Source organism: Cadophora gregata (assembly GCF_030347475.1).
Source record: "Cadophora gregata isolate MNR1 chromosome Unknown scaffold_5, whole genome shotgun sequence".
Taxonomy (NCBI): Eukaryota; Fungi; Ascomycota; class Leotiomycetes; order Helotiales; family Ploettnerulaceae; genus Cadophora; species Cadophora gregata.
This window is the reverse complement of record NW_026695928.1, coordinates 2,566,657-2,587,040: the sequence shown is the minus strand read 5'-3', so window position 1 is coordinate 2,587,040 and position 20,384 is coordinate 2,566,657. Positions and strand designations below refer to the sequence as shown.

The 20,384-nt window shown below is 46.5% G+C and overlaps 5 protein-coding genes across 5 annotated transcripts; 2 read left to right on the top strand and 3 right to left on the bottom strand.

Moving 5' to 3' along the window:
• Positions 1 to 378: 378 nt before the first annotated feature.
• Positions 379 to 1,864, bottom strand: ONS95_011635 (uncharacterized protein; the record flags this gene model as incomplete). The annotated part of the gene is made up of 11 exons (XM_058505262.1): positions 379 to 384; positions 436 to 795; positions 936 to 941; positions 1,003 to 1,047; positions 1,093 to 1,183; positions 1,293 to 1,310; positions 1,365 to 1,378; positions 1,443 to 1,465; positions 1,517 to 1,529; positions 1,585 to 1,710; positions 1,778 to 1,864. 11 exons carry the CDS (start codon positions 1,862 to 1,864, stop codon positions 379 to 381), a joined length of 789 nt encoding a protein of 262 aa, XP_058359819.1.
• A 2,279-nt stretch (positions 1,865 to 4,143) lies between these two features.
• Positions 4,144 to 5,610, top strand: ONS95_011634 (uncharacterized protein). Its single transcript, XM_058505261.1, has one exon. It carries the CDS (start codon positions 4,178 to 4,180, stop codon positions 5,225 to 5,227), a length of 1,050 nt encoding a protein of 349 aa, XP_058359818.1. The 5' UTR covers positions 4,144 to 4,177; the 3' UTR covers positions 5,228 to 5,610.
• Positions 5,611 to 5,880: 270 nt separating this feature from the next.
• Positions 5,881 to 10,488, top strand: ONS95_011633 (uncharacterized protein; the record flags this gene model as incomplete). The annotated part of the gene is made up of 7 exons (XM_058505260.1): positions 5,881 to 6,299; positions 6,362 to 6,450; positions 6,509 to 6,679; positions 6,728 to 6,752; positions 6,803 to 6,849; positions 6,908 to 7,433; positions 7,485 to 10,488. 7 exons carry the CDS (start codon positions 5,881 to 5,883, stop codon positions 10,486 to 10,488), a joined length of 4,281 nt encoding a protein of 1,426 aa, XP_058359817.1.
• A 261-nt stretch (positions 10,489 to 10,749) lies between these two features.
• ONS95_011632 (uncharacterized protein) lies at positions 10,750 to 11,571 on the bottom strand (the record flags this gene model as incomplete). The annotated part of the gene is made up of 1 exon (XM_058505259.1): positions 10,750 to 11,571. One exon carries the CDS (start codon positions 11,569 to 11,571, stop codon positions 10,750 to 10,752), a length of 822 nt encoding a protein of 273 aa, XP_058359816.1.
• A 906-nt stretch (positions 11,572 to 12,477) lies between these two features.
• On the bottom strand, positions 12,478 to 20,136 carry ONS95_011631 (uncharacterized protein). Its single transcript, XM_058505258.1, has 7 exons — positions 19,836 to 20,136; positions 18,703 to 19,776; positions 17,936 to 18,591; positions 17,327 to 17,839; positions 16,051 to 17,276; positions 13,999 to 15,953; positions 12,478 to 13,901 (listed from the first exon to the last, which is right to left on the bottom strand). The coding sequence occupies exons 1-7, from the start codon at positions 19,940 to 19,942 to the stop codon at positions 12,500 to 12,502; spliced, it is 6,933 nt and encodes a 2,310-aa protein (XP_058359815.1). The 5' UTR covers positions 19,943 to 20,136; the 3' UTR covers positions 12,478 to 12,499.
• Positions 20,137 to 20,384: the final 248 nt, after the last annotated feature.

Sequence of the window (20,384 nt, the reverse complement as noted above, 5' to 3'; positions counted from 1 at the left end):
TAGAGTAGAATAATAGATAGAATAAAGGATAGAATAAAAGATAGAATATAAGATAGAATAGAGAATAGAATAAAGGATAGGGAGAATAGGAATAAGTTAATATAAACACTAGATAGTAAGGCGGAAATAGTACTTAATAGTAAGGTAGAAATAGTACTAGATAATAGAGTAGTTAGGATTAAGGACTATTAGAACAGTTAACTTAGTAAATATAGTGTTATTATATTATTTCTTTCTTTCCTTTTTTTTAAAAAAGTACTTTTATTCTCAGAGAGAACGCTTATAGAGAGGAGGGATATTATAAGTCACGTGCACTAGCTTAGTTACCTATATTAGGAGAGCCCTACGCTCTCTTTCTCCTTTCTCTCCTTAGATATACTAATACTATATAATTAGCCCCTGAGTTTCCCCTAAGCCGCTAAGTGTGAGGTTTACAATCGGCACCATCATGTCAACACTTTGGACATTTACAAACCCAGCTTTCTCCATCTCTTCTTTCAGCTTCGCAGACGAGCAGCGCATTTCGCAACCAGCTCTCAGCATGCCTTCATGGAAAAGGTTGTGCCATCTGATGATGGCGCTGTCAGCTGGAAAGGAGTCGTCATCACTCTGGGGAGCAAGATCGAATTCTTGTGCTTCGACCCAGCCCCCCGGACGGAGACAACGGAAACTTTCAGCGAGGTAGTCGGGCCAGGACCGAATAGCATTACCGGAGCATAGTCGACTGTGAACGAGATCGATGGGCTTTTCAAATACCCAGGGGTGCTCGAGGTCGTCGATCCGGAACTGGACAGCCTTCAGTCAGGTCTAATCAGATGGTCATGTGAACGAGTTTGTACCTCTACATTTGGCGCAACCCCGGGAGAATTAAAACCAAATCAGCACTGCAAGGGAATCCATTTACCATTTGGGTTGCATTGGACTTAGATCAATACCAATGACTTGCATCAGAGAACCGTCAGTAATACGGATGCGCAAGACAGGGTAGAAGAGTTCTCTTACCGTGCGCTTCTGGATACTGGTCGCCGACGTCCAGTGCCCATATGCCTGATCTACGAGTCAGTATTACCTGCTCATAAGATGCAGCAAAACCTTGCCTGTGCCTGTTCCCATGTCTACTATTCTCTGGATATTCTCTGCCGGGGCAAAGAACGCCTTCCCATCAAACATTCGCAAGATGGCGCTGGAACGGGAATTAGTACCAATACGCTGGGAACTGCTGTAAGCGAAGGCGAAGAAATGCTCTATATTTCGAAAAGGGTGCAAAGACTTGAAAAGCTGTCGACACATACTGGTATACCAGGTCCATCCTATTTTTATCAGTACACAATCGTTACATCCTGCAGATGGGAGATTCTACATACCTATCTTGCTCTCGCTACAGCTCACATCTATGTCAGCCCATCAAGCCATTTCACACAAGACGGTACCGCTCCACAAACCTCATCGTTGGGAAGAGAAGATTCTGATGCGGTTAGAGAGGCAGTTTCGGAGCATTTTTAGACCAGGACCATACTTCCATCTGAGTACTAGAAATTGGGTGCGAATTTAGCGAAAGTCCATCCCAAGCGCTGGTGAACCTACAGCATGATACGTCCTTCCATTTTCGACCCGGAAGTTGTAGATGCTTGACGACACCGATCCATAATTAAGATTACTGCCGTCGTCGTCGTCGTCGTCCCCAAGTGCAGAGTCGCCTGTATCGTCATCCTATGAACTGTATTAGCAAATAATATTGAGCATGCCCGAGATGCTTGAGGACCTCAGTAGGATTTACTGGAGTTGCGACTGGCGGTGAGGCTGTGGCTGCTGCATTTGTCGTTGACTGGCCTGTAGCCTCAGGGCTCAGAGGAGGTGACGGCATACTTTGCACGACTCTGTACGATGCCAAGGCTGGGTTTTGCGACACAAACTAAGAGTGAAGTCAGGCAAGGCAGAACTCGAGTCTTTATGGAAGCGACTTTACCACAAGGACCTGGAACTTAAGCCAAGTTGATGATGTCTACCTGCAGCGGAGGCATTTCTTATTCGAGAAGGGCTCCATGCCTTTTCCTTACAATTCGGTCTCCAGGCTTCGAGATATTGGTGTTGAGGTACATGCGGGAATACCTCCCGCATATGACCAGGGCAAACGGATGAACGATGCCCAATCAATTTACTTGGCACATTGAAATGGTACGATACCCGATTATGGAGCCCAAAGTTATGGATGAGGTCCTATTGGACGGTAGACTGAGCTATTTTATGCGTGCCAGTAGCGAAACAGTTCTCGACTTCTGAAAACTCCTCCAGGTAGGTCAGTACTCCGCCCGGCGCTAGTATCGAAGACTGGAGAAATCACTTTTGCGCTCCTTTAATAGCAAATGAAGTTTCTCTTACAGGCGCTTTATCAACATGCATGAATCGAATCATGTTACTCCCTTGTCGTCCCAAAAATAGCTTAAATTGTTTTGTTCTCAAGTCTAAAAGATAGGCAGAGAGTCTGTACCGAATAATGTTCGTGTCGAGAGGTACTACGTATGTGCATTTTACTTCGATACATCCATTATCCATTTTCATCTAGTTTGTTCCCCACCCTCTTCTCCTCTTCTTTATCTTCCTGTTTTAATTAGGAGGATAAAGATGGGATGTGCCGCTGTTTAACTATTACTCCTAGCCTGTTCTTTCTAGCTCTCTGCAATTCATCCATTTTGCTTTTCTTACCTAGTGAGTTCAAATGTATGATGGGAACCACATTAAAAGTCATTTCTTCAGTTGGTCTCCCGTCCTCTATGCTGTTGTATGATGGCTCATGAGGCACTGCACTATCTTATCTGCTACGTTGAAGGCCATGTTACTGCCTATCATAAAGTTGTGATATCTCTTCGACCTGTCTTAGTTCCCTGCCATGTTTGTTGCTCACCTGTCTTACTAGCTATAACTCTACTCTATAATCTTTTGCGGGGCTTTTAGCCGCGGGGGATTGTTTTGAAACCGACAGAGCCTCGTTGGGCTACATGACAATACCAACATGCTTGGGACATACTTGGGCTGGCGGCTCGAATAGAGGGCCAATCGTAATTTTACTCTTACGAAGCACAGCAACCTTCTGCAAATCTGCTGAAGGTCTGTTAGAGGTCAAAAACGTTGACGCTGTTGTAAGTGCTTAAATATATAGAAGCTACTTCCCGCGACGTTGCTCTCAATTGATCATCTGGCTGTCTATCTACCTTGTGTCCATCTTTCTTCTCACATACACAAATATACAATCTTTCATCAGCTACAAAAGTACTAGACGCAAGCATGTGCAGTGTCGTCAGATATCACCACCGCTGTGGCCGGCACTCAACACGATCCGTCGACTATTGCGAGAACGCACCCCGAGGTCGAACTGGACAGAAAATACTTTGTAGCAATGTTTCTCGCACGGAATCCAATCAGACACAATCGCTCTGTGGGCATGTCGAATGTGCCCACAACACTCTAGGTGGCTACTGGATGTGTTGTTTCTGCCAACAAGGCCCGAATACCGGGGGGATTTGTTTGCTTTCTTACGTGGATGCATATCGCCGCAATGTTGTGTGTGAGCATCGTTGCTGCCACAGTTGCTGGAGAGCTTAAGAAGGTAGACTGGGAAAGGCTCGAAGATTGTTTTTGGACTGGAATGGGTGAAAGAGTAACTTCGTTACTCTTTCATCGTTGGTGCAATGGTGTCCTTTTGTTGGCGATTGTGTCGGTCGGTCAAGGGCTGGGCTGCACTGACGGTACATGCTGGATCTCACGGATTTATCTCGGGCGAACACAGTGCACGCCTTATCTTGCTCGTTGCAATTACTTTCCTTGTCTTGAGTCACTTCTTGGTTGCGTCTTGGGTGCTTTCTTCATAGCCAGGTATTATTTCATAGCCAGTGCGGTGCTGGCACATCGCTGTTAACAATCGAGGGAGCTATGTTCTTTCTGAAGGAATGATGCAAAGGAACTGGGATTACTGTGCTGTGCCCATATATCTCTCCTGAAACGTAATTTATTTTTGGAAGCCGCGCGCCTAACCTTAGGTAACTTTTCGTTCCAATCAAAGCGCTCTGGACTACTAGGGTGTAAAGCACGTGATCTTTGTGAGAACAATCAAAGCTTCGAGAGCCGCACTTGCCAACAACAAAAGAACGCAATCCCGACCAGAATTCTCAGTGCATCAAAGATGATATCAACGACGGAAACAGATGATAGAAAGGCGATTTGGGACGACAATGTTCAATATTGCTGTACAAATGCCACTGGAGAGATCAATCACGATTGGGACTTCACCATCATCTGCAACTCGAAACACTTCATCGTCACAGTATCGCCGGGTCTGCCAGAAGACCCAGTAACCTCTCTTCTCACTCAATTCAGTAAAGCGTTTGACGAAGATGACGATGAGAAAATCCAGGACGCCCAAGACGCAATCATGGAGCTGGTCTTCGATGCCGGGTGGCAGACATTCAGAGCAATAGCACCTCCTATTCCAGAAGGAAACGCATGCGCTAGGACATCTACACAGAATCTTTACTCTGAGCTCAATCCAGAAAAATTCTATCTGCGCCTCATTGTGACCGAGGGACGTACAGAGATAGTGCGAACGCCTCCTCCACGTCCACAACCTGATTCCATCCACTTGAATCTAGGGGACAACCCGCTGAACTTGCCACGCTATTTTTCCCGAGATATATCAGTAATGGGCAAGCTGGTGGGCTCGGGGTATATCGCCAGAGTGATGATAAATGGACTGGACATGTGCTGCAAGATCGCCACAGCGCATTCTTTTGTAGCAGTACAGCGCGAATACGACTGCTTAAAACAGATCTCCTTGTCGAAAAATGAAGCCTATTTTCCAGTGCCGAAGTTACTTGGGCTAGTTGTTGACGACGATGGATCAGTGATTGGAATATTAGAGGAATTCATTGCGAACGAGGGTAGGTTGAGTGATCTGGCTAAGAAGGACGCTGGAGTCTCTTCAGAGACAAGAGCAAAGTGGGCGAAGCAAATCCAAGACATTGTTGCGCTTTTACATGAAATTGATGTGGTATGGGGCGATGGAAAGGCAGAGAATGTGCTTATTAGGAGTGGCACCGATGATTGTTTTTTGATCGATTTTGGAGGGAGCTACACACATGGATGGGTAGATAGGGAATTGATGGAAAGTCGTGCTGGAGACAATCAGGCTGTGGAGAAGATTGTGAAATTCTTGTCTGAAGAAGGGCGTACCTGAAGTGGTGTGGTGTGTATCAAGCTATGAATGCGAATTGGTAAGCAAAGTCATTTGGGAAGTTGACCACTCGTCTTGAGAACGAAGGAATCGCTTTGAATTAGTTCGATCTGTTGGTCGGAGACTTGAGCCGAAATTCACAGCTGCAGGAGCTTGCAAGGTAATCTCCAATTTTGGAGAAATTTATTTCAGAGGAAAATAAAATACACATTCCACGTATGATTACGGCTAGAGGGTCACTGACGTCCAGCTATTAAAATTGGGAGAATCGTGAAACAGGACTGCGATGTTTGAAGAATAAGAATGAGAATTATTAGTATGACGGACAGAGAGCCTCCGGGTGGCCTAGCTCTTACATCATAAGTTTAAACTTCTTCCATTCTGAGATATACGTGTCGTGTGGGAATAATTCAGAAGTCTCAGAGCCTGACAGAATGCCTCTCGACGCACCCTCGCTACACGAGCATACATGATTTGTTGATCTCTTAAGGCAGATCGTGCATGTGAGACTGTGGTGGCTGAGGCCCTGTTGTGCGACTGGGCTAACAGAGCCTCGTGCGATTTTGCAAGAGGTGAAGTCTAATTTCTCCTTCCATCAGCATTCTCTTGCAGGAATTTACATCTTGACTCTACCCAAAGTCAACAGCGATCGCGACATGGCCGAAGCTCTTGGTGTTGCTGCCCGTGTTGCGGGCCTTATCACAATAGCCGACATTGTGGTGCGCCGTGGGTATGAATTTATCAAGCTTGTTAAAGATGCCGGAGAGACGGTCGAGAAGGTGATCTGTGAAGTAAACTGGCTGCTTGGAATGCTTCACAGTCTCCAGAATGTTGCGAGGCGGCTCGAAGGAGATGCTCGGACTTTGGATCCCACCATGCAGATCAAGTGGATTGAGCCCTGCTATCAGACACTGTCCAAAATACAGTCTCACCAGGAAAAGGCAATGGCTGGCGATACAATGACTAGAATGGAGAAGATAAAGTGGCCCTTGAGACAATCGGCTACACGCGAACTTCTGGAGGAAATCGAAAGACACAAATCGAACATAGCCTTGGCAATGAATGCGAAAGAAATGTAAGTACCATGCCGCTTCCCGAACATTTGTTATTTGAATTTAGTCTTTAACGTGCTTTCAGGTCTGCACTGTGCGATATCCGAGACGGAGTACACTGTTTGAAACGTGCCTTTGATTCACACCGGATAGTCCAAAATCAAATTGTCCTAAGTTCGTATTGGGTCATATTCTGGAGCATCTGCGAGCTGTTGACTAATACCATTCTTAGACGACGAAAGACGCAAGATGTTACAGATTCTTGGGGACATCAATGCAAGGAAATGGCAAGACTCAAATATACGTCTCAGACAGCCCGGGACCGGCATTTGGTTCACAAACGGCGCAGAACTCAAAGAATGGCTTTCTCGAGAGAGATCTAAGCTCTGGATAAATGGAATCCGTAGGTTTTCAAGTCAATAATAGATAAATTTTCTGATGAAGTGTCTAGCCGGCGCAGGGAAAACAGTCCTGATGTGAGCACCAGCCGACTTGCTGCGGTAGACGTTGACTGATGGTAAGATAGGTCCTCGACTATACAGAAAATTGAGTCAGAACTCAAGACAACAGAAGGTAAGATTCATCTTATCTTGCTGGGCCTATCGCAGAACCTGACACAGTGGGAATATAGCGCTGGCATTCTTCTACTGCGATTACAAAGACAGCTCCACGCACAGTGCTTCAACGATACTGGGATGTCTCGCTAGGCAACTGATCATGCGCCTAGAGGATTGCTTCGATGATTTGACTTCATTCTATGAAGAGCACATTACCCCCGACCGATCTATTCGTACCCCTTCGCCAGAAGAATGTTGCAAGCTCATCTCCAAGCTTTCGACTCGATTCGAGACGGTGATGTTGGTCGTCGATGGACTGGACGAGATTACTGATGGCCGTGCTGAGGTCACGAGGCTACTCGCATCATTGCAAGCTTCCTCGTCTTCCATCAAAGCCCTATTTTCCAGCCGACCGGAGATAGATATCGGACATGTACTTCAAGATTTTCAAACGATCTCAATCGCCGCCCAGAGTTCCGACATCCGTCTCTACATTGCCTCCGAGATCGAGAGAAGAACGACTGATATGCGACTGGAGATCGGCGATCCCAATCTCAAAGAACATATCATGAAAACAATCGCTGAACGTTGCGATGGGATGTACGTATGTTCTCTGCCTATCTGCGGTATCGTATCTGATTATTGTTCCAGGTTCCGATGGGTTTCCTGCCCGATGGATTATCTGTGTGAATGTTCCAACGACAGGGACCGGAGAGACGCTCTGAGAAAACTCCCACCTGATTTACCCAGCTCTTATGAGCGCATCTTGGAACGCGTCAATAGGAGCACAAAAGAAAATCAGACGCTGGTCAGAGAGGCGCTTCATTGGATCACTTATGGTCATGATGCTGATGTGGGCGTCGCTGATGTGGGCGTCGCTGATGTGGGCGTCGCTCTGACGAATACAGATTTGTTGCAAGCTTTAGCAGTACGCCAGGGCGATACCACCTTCGACTCACGTCAGATAACCACAGAGAAACAACTGTTGTACTGGTGTAGTAGCCTGGTCAGGAAGAACCCTATCTCCGGTCTTCTCGAGCTTGCCCATTTTACGGTCGAGGAATTCTTGCAATCCATTGATCCGGTCGGAAGCCCCGGCTTTGCTCAATATCAGCTGTCTGGGGACCACTCAATTATGGCGAGAACTTGTATCAGGGTCCTGGGTTTTGAGGAATTTGATGGAGCGACATTTCCTTATGTTCCTGGTAAAGCTCATGACACTGACTCTATTGACCTATTCTGCGCAAAATACCCATTTTTGAAATATGCTGCACTCATTTGGCCCTATCATGTGCATAAAAGCGATCCCAAAGAAATCGAGCAGGCCTTACTGGAGCTTTTCACAATCAAAACTGGTCGAACCTTTCAGGAAATGGCGGTAGTTTGGCACTACTGTTCTTACGATTACCGACTCCGCCAAGCCGAGAGGGCTGGAATATGCGCTGAAACAATCGGATTTCAAGCCGATGATCTTGATCCTTCCAAACTTGCTGAGAACAACATGTGGCCCTCGCCACTACATTGGGCAGCGTATTTTTCCCTCCCCGACGTATGCACAATGTTTATAGATAATGGTGATGATATCAACAGACAATGTATTTCAGGGACACCGCTACATTGTTGCATGATGTCATGTTTGGAAGATCGAGATCGAGATCGAATGACGAACGCTTGGTTTGATATTGTTGCTTGTTTTCGTGGTATAAACGGCGACGATGATTATCAACCGCAGCTTACTGTGTTCAAAGCACTTCTTCAAGCAGGAGCATGTCCGAACATTCCATCATCGCCTGACCAAGTCCAATCTCCTCTGGACAGACTGGACCTCGCAATTCAAATAGCATTCGACATTGTCGGTAAACCAAGATACCTTTACTTGGCCAGTCTACTCATAAGGAGTGGTGCGCGATTATCGGCAGACAACTTGGATGACCTCATTTCTTTGAGGGACGTTGATGAGCTTTTTTCGACGCTTATTGAGGCTGCAATACGAGCCAAATGGCGTTCCTGGAGCTATGAACACATTGCCAACATTCTCTGCACTTATTTCAATCCAGACTGGCTGTATAGCGCGGATCATATCGAGTCTCTGAGAGTGGCAGTTGGGGAGTCGTTCCAAGATGAAACCCCTCCAGAGCTCCAAATGATACTTGACAGCGAGGACGGGCAGATCTCTCAACTTCCCAGAGTTGTGCTGAAGACGATTGAGTTGTCATGCCAGACATCCGAAGCTTTCAATCATAAGATGTGGAGCGTATTGGCAGAAATGCTGACCATGAATGAGTCATGCATTCGAGCATGCTTCTTGTTGTTGTCATTGTGTCCTGGAATCGATGTTGAGCTTCACGATGAGACGACTGGCAAGTCACTCTTACTTATGTGCTTAGATGCCGGACTTGACTTCCGGGATGCACGCGAGATGCCTTACTTCGTTGAATTGCTGTTACATCGAGGAGCATCTGTAACCTCTTTGGACGAGGACGGAATGTCGGCATTAGATATTGCTGCTCAATATTGGCAAGTAGAAATGTTCGCGATACTTTGGAGATCGAAAAGCTTCGTCGAATCGAGAAATACAAGCCAAGAAATGGTCAATTGGATATTTTACGAAGCCATGTCGGGATCAAATGGGAGGCTCACAGTGTTTCTTATGAAGGAGATGGCCATTTGCTCTCAGCCCGATTGCATCTCCTTCTTGACATTCGCGCTTGGCCAAGATGAATCCGATATTGTGTCGCAAATAATTGCAGACTATGAAAAGGTTCCTGAACTATGGGCTGTGGCACTTTCATCTCTTCTCCTCGCCTCCAGGCCCGAAGTTTCTTTCCCAACGTTCGAATTGTTACTTGGCACTTGGAGGTTTCCAGTTTCACAGGATAAATTTGGCAACACTCCGTTTCACCACTTGGTATCAATGCACGACGACACATCCAGAGCGAAGTTGCAACTTCTGATTGAAACACATCGGTCTCTCGATGACATTAACGAGGATGGAATGACACCCCTTGCTTTGGCTGTGCGATGCAAGAACTTGGCAGCCACGGAAATGCTTCTGGAAGCTGGAGCAAATGCTAACTTAATTTTGGCTCGAGAGCAGACAGCACTACATTTGGCTGCTTGCCTTGGAAATACGGAAGCTGTTGAAATGCTTCTTGAGAGAACATACAACCACAAGGTCGAAGATGACTCTGGCATGAATCCAGGGCAACTCGCTTTGGCGTGTGGACACGATCATATCGCGGCGATGATTCGGATCGCTATAAAAGATGAGGGTGAAATGAACGACAGAGACGTGACCAACTCTCCTGGGCAGAGAGTTTCTGGACTTTCTGACTCGGAAGATCCTCATGGAAAACTACCGCTGCGACTTCTTGATTGCAATTCGAAACATCTGATACCACCGGACGACAATGTCGCTGATCCCACAGAAAGCATCCCAAGTCGTCCCTCATGTGAAGATATCAGGGGCTCAGAATCGACAACCCCAGAAATTTCTATCGAGAGGTTCCAGGGTGAAGCTATTTCTAGCACATATAACGGCAGCTCCGGTATGGATATCCTTGCCAATGAACGGCGCTTTACTTTGAAGCGTCAATTTCAGAATATCGATTCTGCTTCCCGCGAGCAAGCAGGCAAGAAATTTCGACAGGCCTAGTCTCTCGATTGTCGGGATTTGCTATGCTGTTGGTCATTACTTTAAGTTCGGAGACAAATGCGACTGCTTCAACGCCAGGCAAGGAGAGAGTTTGATATCATTGCGTTTGTATCTGGTTGGGCGGATGTTACAGGGTGTTTTCCTTGGCCTTCTATTATATGTTTCAAATCTATCAGAGTTCTTTGGCAAATATGAAGTTGTTTCACGTTGTCATCTCGACCAGATTCTTTCGCGTCGTCGGGCTATTGTTTCTTCTCAAAATCAACGTTCCCGGAATTTGCGCAATTCTCGTCGACTAGCTTTTGGAAGACAACGCTCTAATTCCTCCGCAGGAGACATTGCTCCAGGTATATCTTGTAAACAGTTGTAAAAAACTGAACCATTCTCATTCTCACAGCCAAATTGCTTCCCGATGTAAGCTGCCCAGCCCTCCGACCGAAACTCGCCCAAGGCTTTCTTGACTCTCAAGTACTCCAAACAAAGTTCTCGCGTCAGCAGGAATTGGTTTCTGCTCTCTGGGCATTGGATCAAGTCTTCAATCAGACGTAAAATGCGAAGTCTGCATTCTAGCGTCTTCCAAATGAGCTCCATGGAAAACTCAGCTCTGCCTTCTAGCCAGGTCATCGTGGCGTCTTCTAAACTCTTCGCATTTTTCGATTTGTTCATGATCTTCTTCTTCAAGACCACATATCTCTCTAGAGCGTCTATCTCATCATCATATATCTCATCCAAGCTCATGAGATGTTTGTCTTCACTGATAATCTCGTCTATTGCCAAACTAGGGTTCGTTTTCCAATGCCGCAGCTGGGCCTCGTAGAAAAACAGGAGTCGAGCAGGATCATATAGCTCCGAAACACCAATATCATAGTCGACCATCTCTTTCGGCGAGTGATAATCCAAGAACCAATAAGCACACCCAACAAGCGCCGTGACGATTAAGCCGCCGCCAAAACCTGCGAAGAACCTCCCACACTTGGCAGCCGCCGACAAAGTTGCGGTACGAGAGCTGGCAAGTAGTATGGTTGGTAACACTACCGGAGGGATTACCATAAGCAATAAAAACATAAATTTCAGAAAAAGCATCTTGTAAAAGTGGATGACAGGGTCGAAATGAATGCAAACTGATTGAATAATGCTAGGCCAAGTTTCGGTGTAGGTGACTGGTTCGATCAACCGATAGGGAGAATTTATTTTGAGATGAATAGTTTTGTTGAAACAGCTGCAGAAACTTGACTATATAGCCATTCGTGCTCCTGAGAGACGCTAGAAGGAGATTGATGTCAGTTTTTACCACAATCCGCAATTCTTGGTACCGATATTTAGATCCGGTCTCCTAGCTCGGTTGGTACAGATGAGCATCTCTGCTAAAATATTCCCATAGCTTTAAGGCTAGGGAACTGTGTCACCTGAACTCTAAATCTTGGGTTTCATTTGGAGGTCTGATTGGTAATTGCGTCTATATTGTGTCATAAGCTACATTCCACAGACTGCAAATGATCGAACTTAGAACATCTCATACTTCATGTGGGACCCGGACTTCCAGAGGTGTGTTGGGAACATGCCCCAAATAAATTCCTAGGCATCTTTAAGATACCAGAGTGACTTTTATAACCTGCTTCTCCGAATACTTGCCAAAAATCGGGAGAGAAATCAAGATGTGGTCGTGGTGTGTGCTTGATTGCCAAATGGTATGCGTGACTGGATTTGTTTAGCTTGCTCTCTAGGGATCATATATGATCATGGCATTATATACGGACTATCCGGTATTCAATTCGTTATCTTTATGATGTTCATACACATTATTTCATATTTTTATCTTTTCATAAAGAACATCCCTCTTTGCTGAAATGAAGGAGGGGTTGCTTTTTTACCCCGCGTTTCTGGCCCCCAAATTTCAAATAGCCGACTGGCAGCAGTCCTCCAGGGAAAATTCACAAAGCGACGACACATCGACTTGCAGCAACATTTGTTGTACATATATGTATATATTTTTATTCGAATATAATTATCTCTATTCTATGTGCATATATTCCCTGAACTTTTTCTTCAGTAAAGCCAGCCTGACCGGCTTCGCCAGATAATCATTCATACCCGACTCAATACACTTCTCTCGATCTCCTTCAATAGCAGATGCAGTCAAAGCAATGACCAGAATACCTCGAACAACACTATTAGAGTCTTTTCGAAGAAGTTTTGTAGCTTCGTAACCATCCAAGACTGGCATTTGCACGTCCATTAATATCATGTGATACGGATGTCCTTCTTTCGCCATCTTCCTGATTCCTTCTACCGCTTCAAGACCATTTGAGTAGGTGTCGACACCTTTGAAATCGAGCTTCTTGAGGAATTGTAACGCGACTTTCTGGTTGACTAGATTATCTTCCGCAATACAAATACGAATATCGCTTGGTGGAAGATCTAAGAAGTCGTGATGCTCAGTCGGGCTTGTGACAGCAGAAACCGACCTGGATCTCACATTATTGTTTATGCCATGATCAGTTGCAGAGTTTGCTTTGGGCAGCGTCAGTGAGAAGAAGACAATTGTGCCCACGTTCTCAGTACTTTTCAGCTTGATGCTGCCCCCCATAGACTCGACAAGGGATTTGCAAATACTCAGGCCAAGACCACTTCCACCGTACTTGCGAGAAGTGCTTGTATCAGCCTGGCTGAAAGGTTTGAACAGTTTGTGAATCTGCTCAGCTGGGATTCCGATCCCTGTATCCTCAATCCAGAAGCTAAGGTGTGTTGCTGATTCTGTCTCCCATTCCGCCTTAGCTCCGATGGTGATTGAGCCTGTCTTCGTGAATTTCAGACTGTTGCTCACGAGATTTCCTAAGATTTGGTGTAACCGGACAGGATCCCCGTATACCATTGCATTCGGTAGAGTGAATTCCTGTATAATCTGAACGGCAGGAGCTTTCAGCTGCTTTCTGGCTGCAGGGATCGAGCGGACCATTTCCTCAACCATCTCATGAACGAAGAAAGACGTCAGGTGGAGCTGCATCTGATGTGCTTCGATCTTCGAAAAATCAAGAATGTCGTTAATGAGGCTCAGCAGCAAGTTGGCTGAGACCTGAATCGAATCAGCCATTTCAGCGTGATGTTCTTGGAGTTGATTATCAATAAGAAGGAGTTCGGAATTCCCAATTACCCCGTTGAGTGGGGTTCGAAGCTCGTGAGATATGTTCGCGAGGAATGTAGATTTTGCTTTTGCAGCCTCTTCAGCAAGCTTAGCAGCCTCTTCGGCGGCCTTTGCGCTTCGAAAGGCTTCTTTTCTCGCGGCATCAGCACTATTCTTCGCAGCGATTGCTTCAGCTAATGCCTTCTTCTGGACTTCGACCATCGATTTGTTAAGCGAGGAGATGCGTTCGACTTCTTTTAGCGTCAGCGAATTGAAGTAGCTGATCCCGATTCTACACGCAATAAGAGTCAGTAAATGCCTATAGAAGATGATCTATGAAAAGGGGGAGACATAAGAAGTAGATTAAAAGGGGCTTGCCCGAGACGTACTGGTTTACAAGTAGCTGTAGCACTTCCAGGTTACGATTCGTGAACGAATTCGGTGGACCTTCAAGGTAGACCACACCAAGAAGTGGATTCTCACCATCGCCATGGCATATCGGAATAGCCACAACTGACTTGCTGTCTGGGTTTCTAGTAGCCCAGTATTTGTTGACATTACTGAACTGTTGGTCTTGCGTCAAATCTGGCAGGAACACCCTCTCGCGAAATCGTGAGCAGTAATTGATAACACTCTCAACAACGAGAGAGGAGTTTCTAAGTGGCAATATTGGACTATGAGCCTGAGATCCTTCCTCAGCAAGCCCACTTGCTGCTATACCCCAGCCGGTGGAATTATCCTCGATAACGATGGCAGCAAGCGTGGCAACGCCTTTACAATTCTGCAAGATAATCTCACACATCGTTTTCAGAAGTTGATCTATTTGAAGAACGCTTGAGATGACTTGAGAGCTTTCGAGAATGGATGTCATATCCAAGATGTGGAGAGCCGGGCCGGAGCCCATGTCAATAAGAGCTGAGCTTTCGCGCCACAAGTCGACTTTATCAGCGACTAGATCGTTTTTCTCCAACGTGTGGCGAATTGGCTCATCCTCTTCAAATTCATCCGGATGAGGTCCGAGAGGGCCAGAGTGCTCATCATGATCGGTTTGAACGCCTACTTCAGCTGTCGAATGATGATTGAAAGGTGCTTGGAAAATGTCATGATGCTTCTTCTGTAAATAGCTCGCCACTCCCGTAGCATCAATTCTACGGTATAGAGAAACCGCTTCACGAAGTGCCATCTTTGCAAGTCTTCTGGATCCCATTCGACCAAGATGTTCACCCAAAAGACTGTTCGCAAGTGCTTCTTCGAAATGGAAACTGTGAGCCGATGCATGGTCAATTGCCGCATCGTAATGGTGCAAGGTGGCGGGATAGCTGTCCTCCATTTCGGCAATCTGGGCGGCCAGGATTTCAGACCAGGCGAGGTAGTTCACATTGGTCACTTCCTGCCACTGTTCAATTTTCCGCTTGAGGTACTTCATAATGGTCTTTGTCCCCGAGATTTCATCTTCAAGCGCAGTCTCCAAGGAGCAGCCATCGACGTCTGAAGATAGTTGAGGAGACTGTTTGCGGTACTCAGGCGTACGTTGCTCTTGGATTCTGGGCCAGAGGGAACCAGCCAGGGAGAGTGCATGGAAAAACATAAGAAATCTAGTATTTCTTGCGGACCATATTGCTGCGATCTTCTTTAAACCAGAATTCCCTAATGCAACGGCGCTGGAAAAGTGACCGTAAAGGAAAAGTGGTGCTATTTCAATACTTTCGTAAAGCATCAGGGGTCTGTCCCAGTTCTTGACGTTGTTTATCAGCCAGGATTTATATCCTGGGGAGGAGTGATGTTCGTCCGTCATCACTCCCAATGGATCGTCAGTGTAGGTTTTTCCTCGTAAAGCTCGAGAGACTTGGCGGATGGCTAGTATCATGTTGCCGCCAGGTGTGTCCAATTGCCAGTCAGGGATGTCCTGGCAGGCGTATGTGCAGAAGTGTTCTAGTTCTACAAGGTTTTCGGACACAAAGAATCTCAGGCTTGCCACAAACCCGTAGTTCAAGATGATCGATCTCCTGTCTCCTGCCTGAATGGCATATTCCAGAGTTCCTTCAAGCTGATCGAGCGAATTATGAAGGCTGTTCTGGATGTGCCCCAAGAACATCGGATAGATAGCTCCACCCCGCCCGACAGTGTAAGGATCTTTCCAGCGATCAAAGAGGTCGAGTGCAATGCTTCCACACTCGCTTGCGAAATTGGCCATATTGTGCCTGGTCAACGCGATCACGCCCAGTAACAAGAAACCCATGCCTGATTGAGGAAAGCTGCCCGAGGTAAGATAAGTGTTTATCAGGATCAAAGTCATTTGGTAAATGGTTAGGGTGTCTGACCAGAATGCGGCGCTGCATGCTTCCTTTGCGGAGTAAGAAATTAGCACCTTGTGTACATTTGATGATAGGCGAGCAGCTAAGCGAAAGTGAAGAGCTGTAAATCACGGATATTTGACTTACAAGAAGGACAGCACCAACTGCAGTAAGACTGGTTTCGTCTTCCATAGTAGGGCTCCAAACAATTCCATTGGCCTCTGATGCCCTCATCACTTGACGCAAACGTTGGAACTCCATATCACATTTTTCGAAACTGGGGTTCGGGTCAACCACAACTTTGAGAGCAGTAAGACATTGTTTCAAAGACTGAAAAGCACTGGCAGAATCTCCTTCCTGCGAAAATGTCCGTGACTGAAGTACCCAGCAGCTTACTTTGTCGATGGCTGTCCTGGCGTTCAGTATTACAGAATGGATAATTTGCTTGGCTTCCGGGTACCTTCTGCAGTACAAGTAGCACTCGGCTGCACCTGTGTAGATTTGCAGCGTTTCTTCATATGACACATCTCCAGCTTCGTTGTCCCAGGGGTCATTCTGGAGGAGGGCTATGCAGGCTGCGTATGCCTTCACAGCTGCTGACCGGACCCCGCCTTCACATGCAGCTTGGGCATATTTCAACGCAGCAACTCGAAATTGCTTTCTTGTGGCCATCGAACTCTTGATTGTAGCCAGAGATTGACATATTGAGCCAACTGCAATACTCCGGTACTGGGGGTCGAGTGAGTAGAGACTGCTCAGAATGTGAGCAACAACGAAGTGCATCTGGTTCTCGTATTCTTTCTTCAGTGATGAAGCAGCTCTGACGTAGCGACCGTGAGAGAATCGAAATACGTCTTCGTCATCCGTGGGAGCAATTATAAAAGCTTGAAGAGCTGCGTGGAGACCGATCATGGCTTCATGCTCTGATAAACATAGCTCGTTGGGGGCAAACTTGCTACTCGAAAGCTGCTGTACCAATTGAAATGAGAACGACGATCCGAGCATTGAGGCCCAACTCAGAATTGATCCTGAAGATGGAGACAGATTGTTGATTCGACTTAGTACAAGCTCGTCCTCTCGAGCTCCCGTAGCTTCGTCTTCATTGACTTGCTCTAGGATCGAGCTTAGATTGAACATCCATCCCCCTTCTCGAAAGTCATACCAGATGTCTTTGTTGCAGTGAAAGCTGTTCAGAGTCTCCTTCACATGAAATGGATTCCCTCCAGTTCTTGAGTGTATCGTGGCACCGAGTGATGATACATCTGCCTTCGACCGGCAAAGGGTTGCTGCTACATATTCTATCGTTTCCAGTTCCTCGAACTGTCTGAGGGGCACATGTGTGACGCTCAACGTTCCTTCATTCCTACGAGTACCTGATCCCTGGTCAGCTGCCAATCCTCGTGTTTTGTCGGAGGGTACAAGCCTTTCGTTTCCTCGGCTTTCAGAACCTTTCGTAATTGATTGGACACAATTCCTTCGGGCCTGTAGGCTACAATGAGTACTAGATTTATTCTTGTGGATATTATTTGACCAATCAAATTCATTGACTCGCCATCTGCTAAGTGCACATCATCGAGCCCGAGACAAACAAATTTGTGCGTAGCAAATATTCGCAGGATATCCAATATTGTGCGCATCGTCGACATGGATTGTGGAGAGAATCCCGGACGAAGGATGTTTTGAGCCGTTTGAGCACCCAGGCTCTGCTGGGTCAAAATACTGTCCGAGCCGACACTCCTCGGCGACGAGTCGCGCCTCCCGGGACTATGATATTGAGTCTTTGAGTGATTTGTCATCCGCAGCGGCAGTTTGATGCTACTGAAGAGAAATTCGGGAAGTCTAAGGCCTTTGTGTAAGACTGGCCAGATAGAAGCCACCCGTCGACTCAGTGCTTGGTGCAAGACCGGGTCGATATTCGTTTCCGAAAATACTTGTTCTGACAAACAATGCAAAAAGTCAGATATAGCTGAGGTCTTGGTCCATGCTTCTATCCTGAACTAGAATAAAAGCCTGAGAAGCGGGTTGTACTCACGGAACAAATTCGACACAAGTTTCAAGAACGAATCGAATGGCCTCCTTTCTCCTTGCCCGTCATGGAACTTTGCGCTGGCGTAATAGCCTCGCTGCCTTGCTTCAGCCTGGACAGATTGCAAAAGGCGAGATTTGCCTAATCCTAATGGTCCTGCTATCGTGATCATTTCACAGCGCCCCTTCAGCGGCGTTCCAATGTTTTTCAGTCTCAAATTAATGCCAGCCACATTCTCACTACCGGATACGGAGTCTTCGTTTACACTGGCGCCAGAACTAGGAAAATCTACTGCCAGTGACATTCTCCTCCCCAGCAAGCTCAGATCAAGGATTGGGAGATTTGGCACCGGGGCAGCTTCGAGAGATCTAGAGTTCGCTCGCGAGATACCGGTATTTGCTTTGTACACTCCAAGCTGCCTCGTTCCAGCCTCTGAATTCGTAAGACGACTGCTCCTCCCATCAGTAGAGCTGATATTGTCATTTTCCCTGAATAAATTTTCGTGCTCAACTGGAGATTCCATATCCGAATGTTGATCTTCCGATAGGCGTGATAGCTGACTCGTGCCATTGTTTCCTCGATTTTGGTTTGCGTGTAACTTCGATGCTCGCTCAATGACATGGAGAATTCTTCCATACTCTTGAGCCCTACCCACAATAGTCCTAGTGGAACAAAGGGGTTAGCAAATCTCATTTAGAGTCGGGCATAATATTGCGGATCATGACAATCCGCATGGATTCAAAAGAGGGTATGAAGAGCTTTCGCAATCTTACTGGGACAAAATAAACGTTTGGGAAACATCTTTGGTGCCAACTTGCAGCTTGAGAAGCTGTGGAGAATTTCCAGTTCTGAGGATTTCTCGAACTTCCATGAAATCGTGCCGAAGTCCGCTCACAGAATGATACCGTTCCGAAACTGTCTTGGCAGTTGCTTTGTTGATGATGCGACCAACCACATCTGGAATATCCGGTCTGATGTCACAAACGGATGGAAGACATTTACCCAAGACTGCCTGGATCACTTCCATAGGAGACTCTCCAACGAAAGCTTGCTTTCTGGATATGATTGTCCACAGGACTACCCCCAAAGAAAATATATCCGTTCTGCTGTCTGGCTCAAAAGGCATCCGGCCTGTCTGCTCAGGGCTCATAAAGGACAGCTTAGCCATTACACCGAGATCTTTAGACATTCTTTCCCACCCGATGCTCGTAAAACCATGCTCAAATGTCTTCAGACGGCCTGTGCCAAGATTAATCAAAGTGATTTTCCCGGTCTCGAAGTTCATATGAAAGGCATCCGCCCTAATTTCGCCATGCACAATTTGGAGGCTATGCAGAAGCTCAACACATTCTGCCGCTCCAATGGCGAAGTCCAAAAACGCTTCAAGTGGCATTTGTTCTGGAACAAAGGAGGTATCTCGGTAGGCTGAAAGGTCATCTCCTCGAAGTCCCAGTCTGCCAGGTCCGTAGTCGATAAATCTCGAGAGGTAATTTATACCTGGGGATTCGAAGATACACACAGAGATGGATCCTTCGCCATCTTGACTTGGGAAACGCATTCTCTCGAGCGGTGGTGCAGTATGCTCGGAGTTTGGATATGCCTTTGCAAGGCTCTTCCAGGTATGGTACGCTCTCTCCTCACGAAGGACATTGCGAGAAATACGAGCCACAACTGCCAGGTGAGTGCTTTCAACACCTTGAGACTCTGTATAAGTAAAGAAATCGTCCGGCTGCTGAGAACTGGATCCATTGGACTCGTAATATGATCTCGCACTGTTTGAAGATGCTGGGGTTGAAGCAGTCGATGTGGGGATGCTCCGCCGAACGTGTCTGGTGCCAAAGACATGCCTACGACTCGTCCATTAGTATCGCGCGCTGAGTTGTAGATTGAGTCGTGATGAACTGACCATGCTCCGTAGCTGGAATGAAAGGGCTCTCTAGAATCGTTCCAGGTATAGCCGGGAAGTTGTCGCAGTCGCGTCCAAACGCCATGCTCGAAGAGTGAACTATCCATGGCGGGGTGACTTCTGGTAGCGCCTTCTGGTTCCTGAGTTAGTTGATAACAGACTTCACCGCAAACCCTACACTGCAGTGAACATCAAAATCGTCCATGATATGCTGTATTTGCTCTCTCTTGGCCCTCAAGAATTCCAGAATTTGAGAAAGGACCGAGGAAAACATTGTAGCAAACTCGCAAGAAGTCTCGACATGCTAACTGGTTCTAGTTGCTGACACACTGCATATCGTGGGTATTTATGCAGGGTTCTGACTGTGCACGAGAAACCCCTGCATTGGCCTTTCAGAGACAGCCCGACTTGCATCGGAAATAAGAACTCCACGCCATTATGGTGGTGGGTGCATATAGCCTGTAATGTTAGTTATCTTCACATTTCTAGCAATATCTAACCTTGAAGGTATAGAAAGAGAGCCGTATTGTCCCTTCTTCTTTCCTTGAA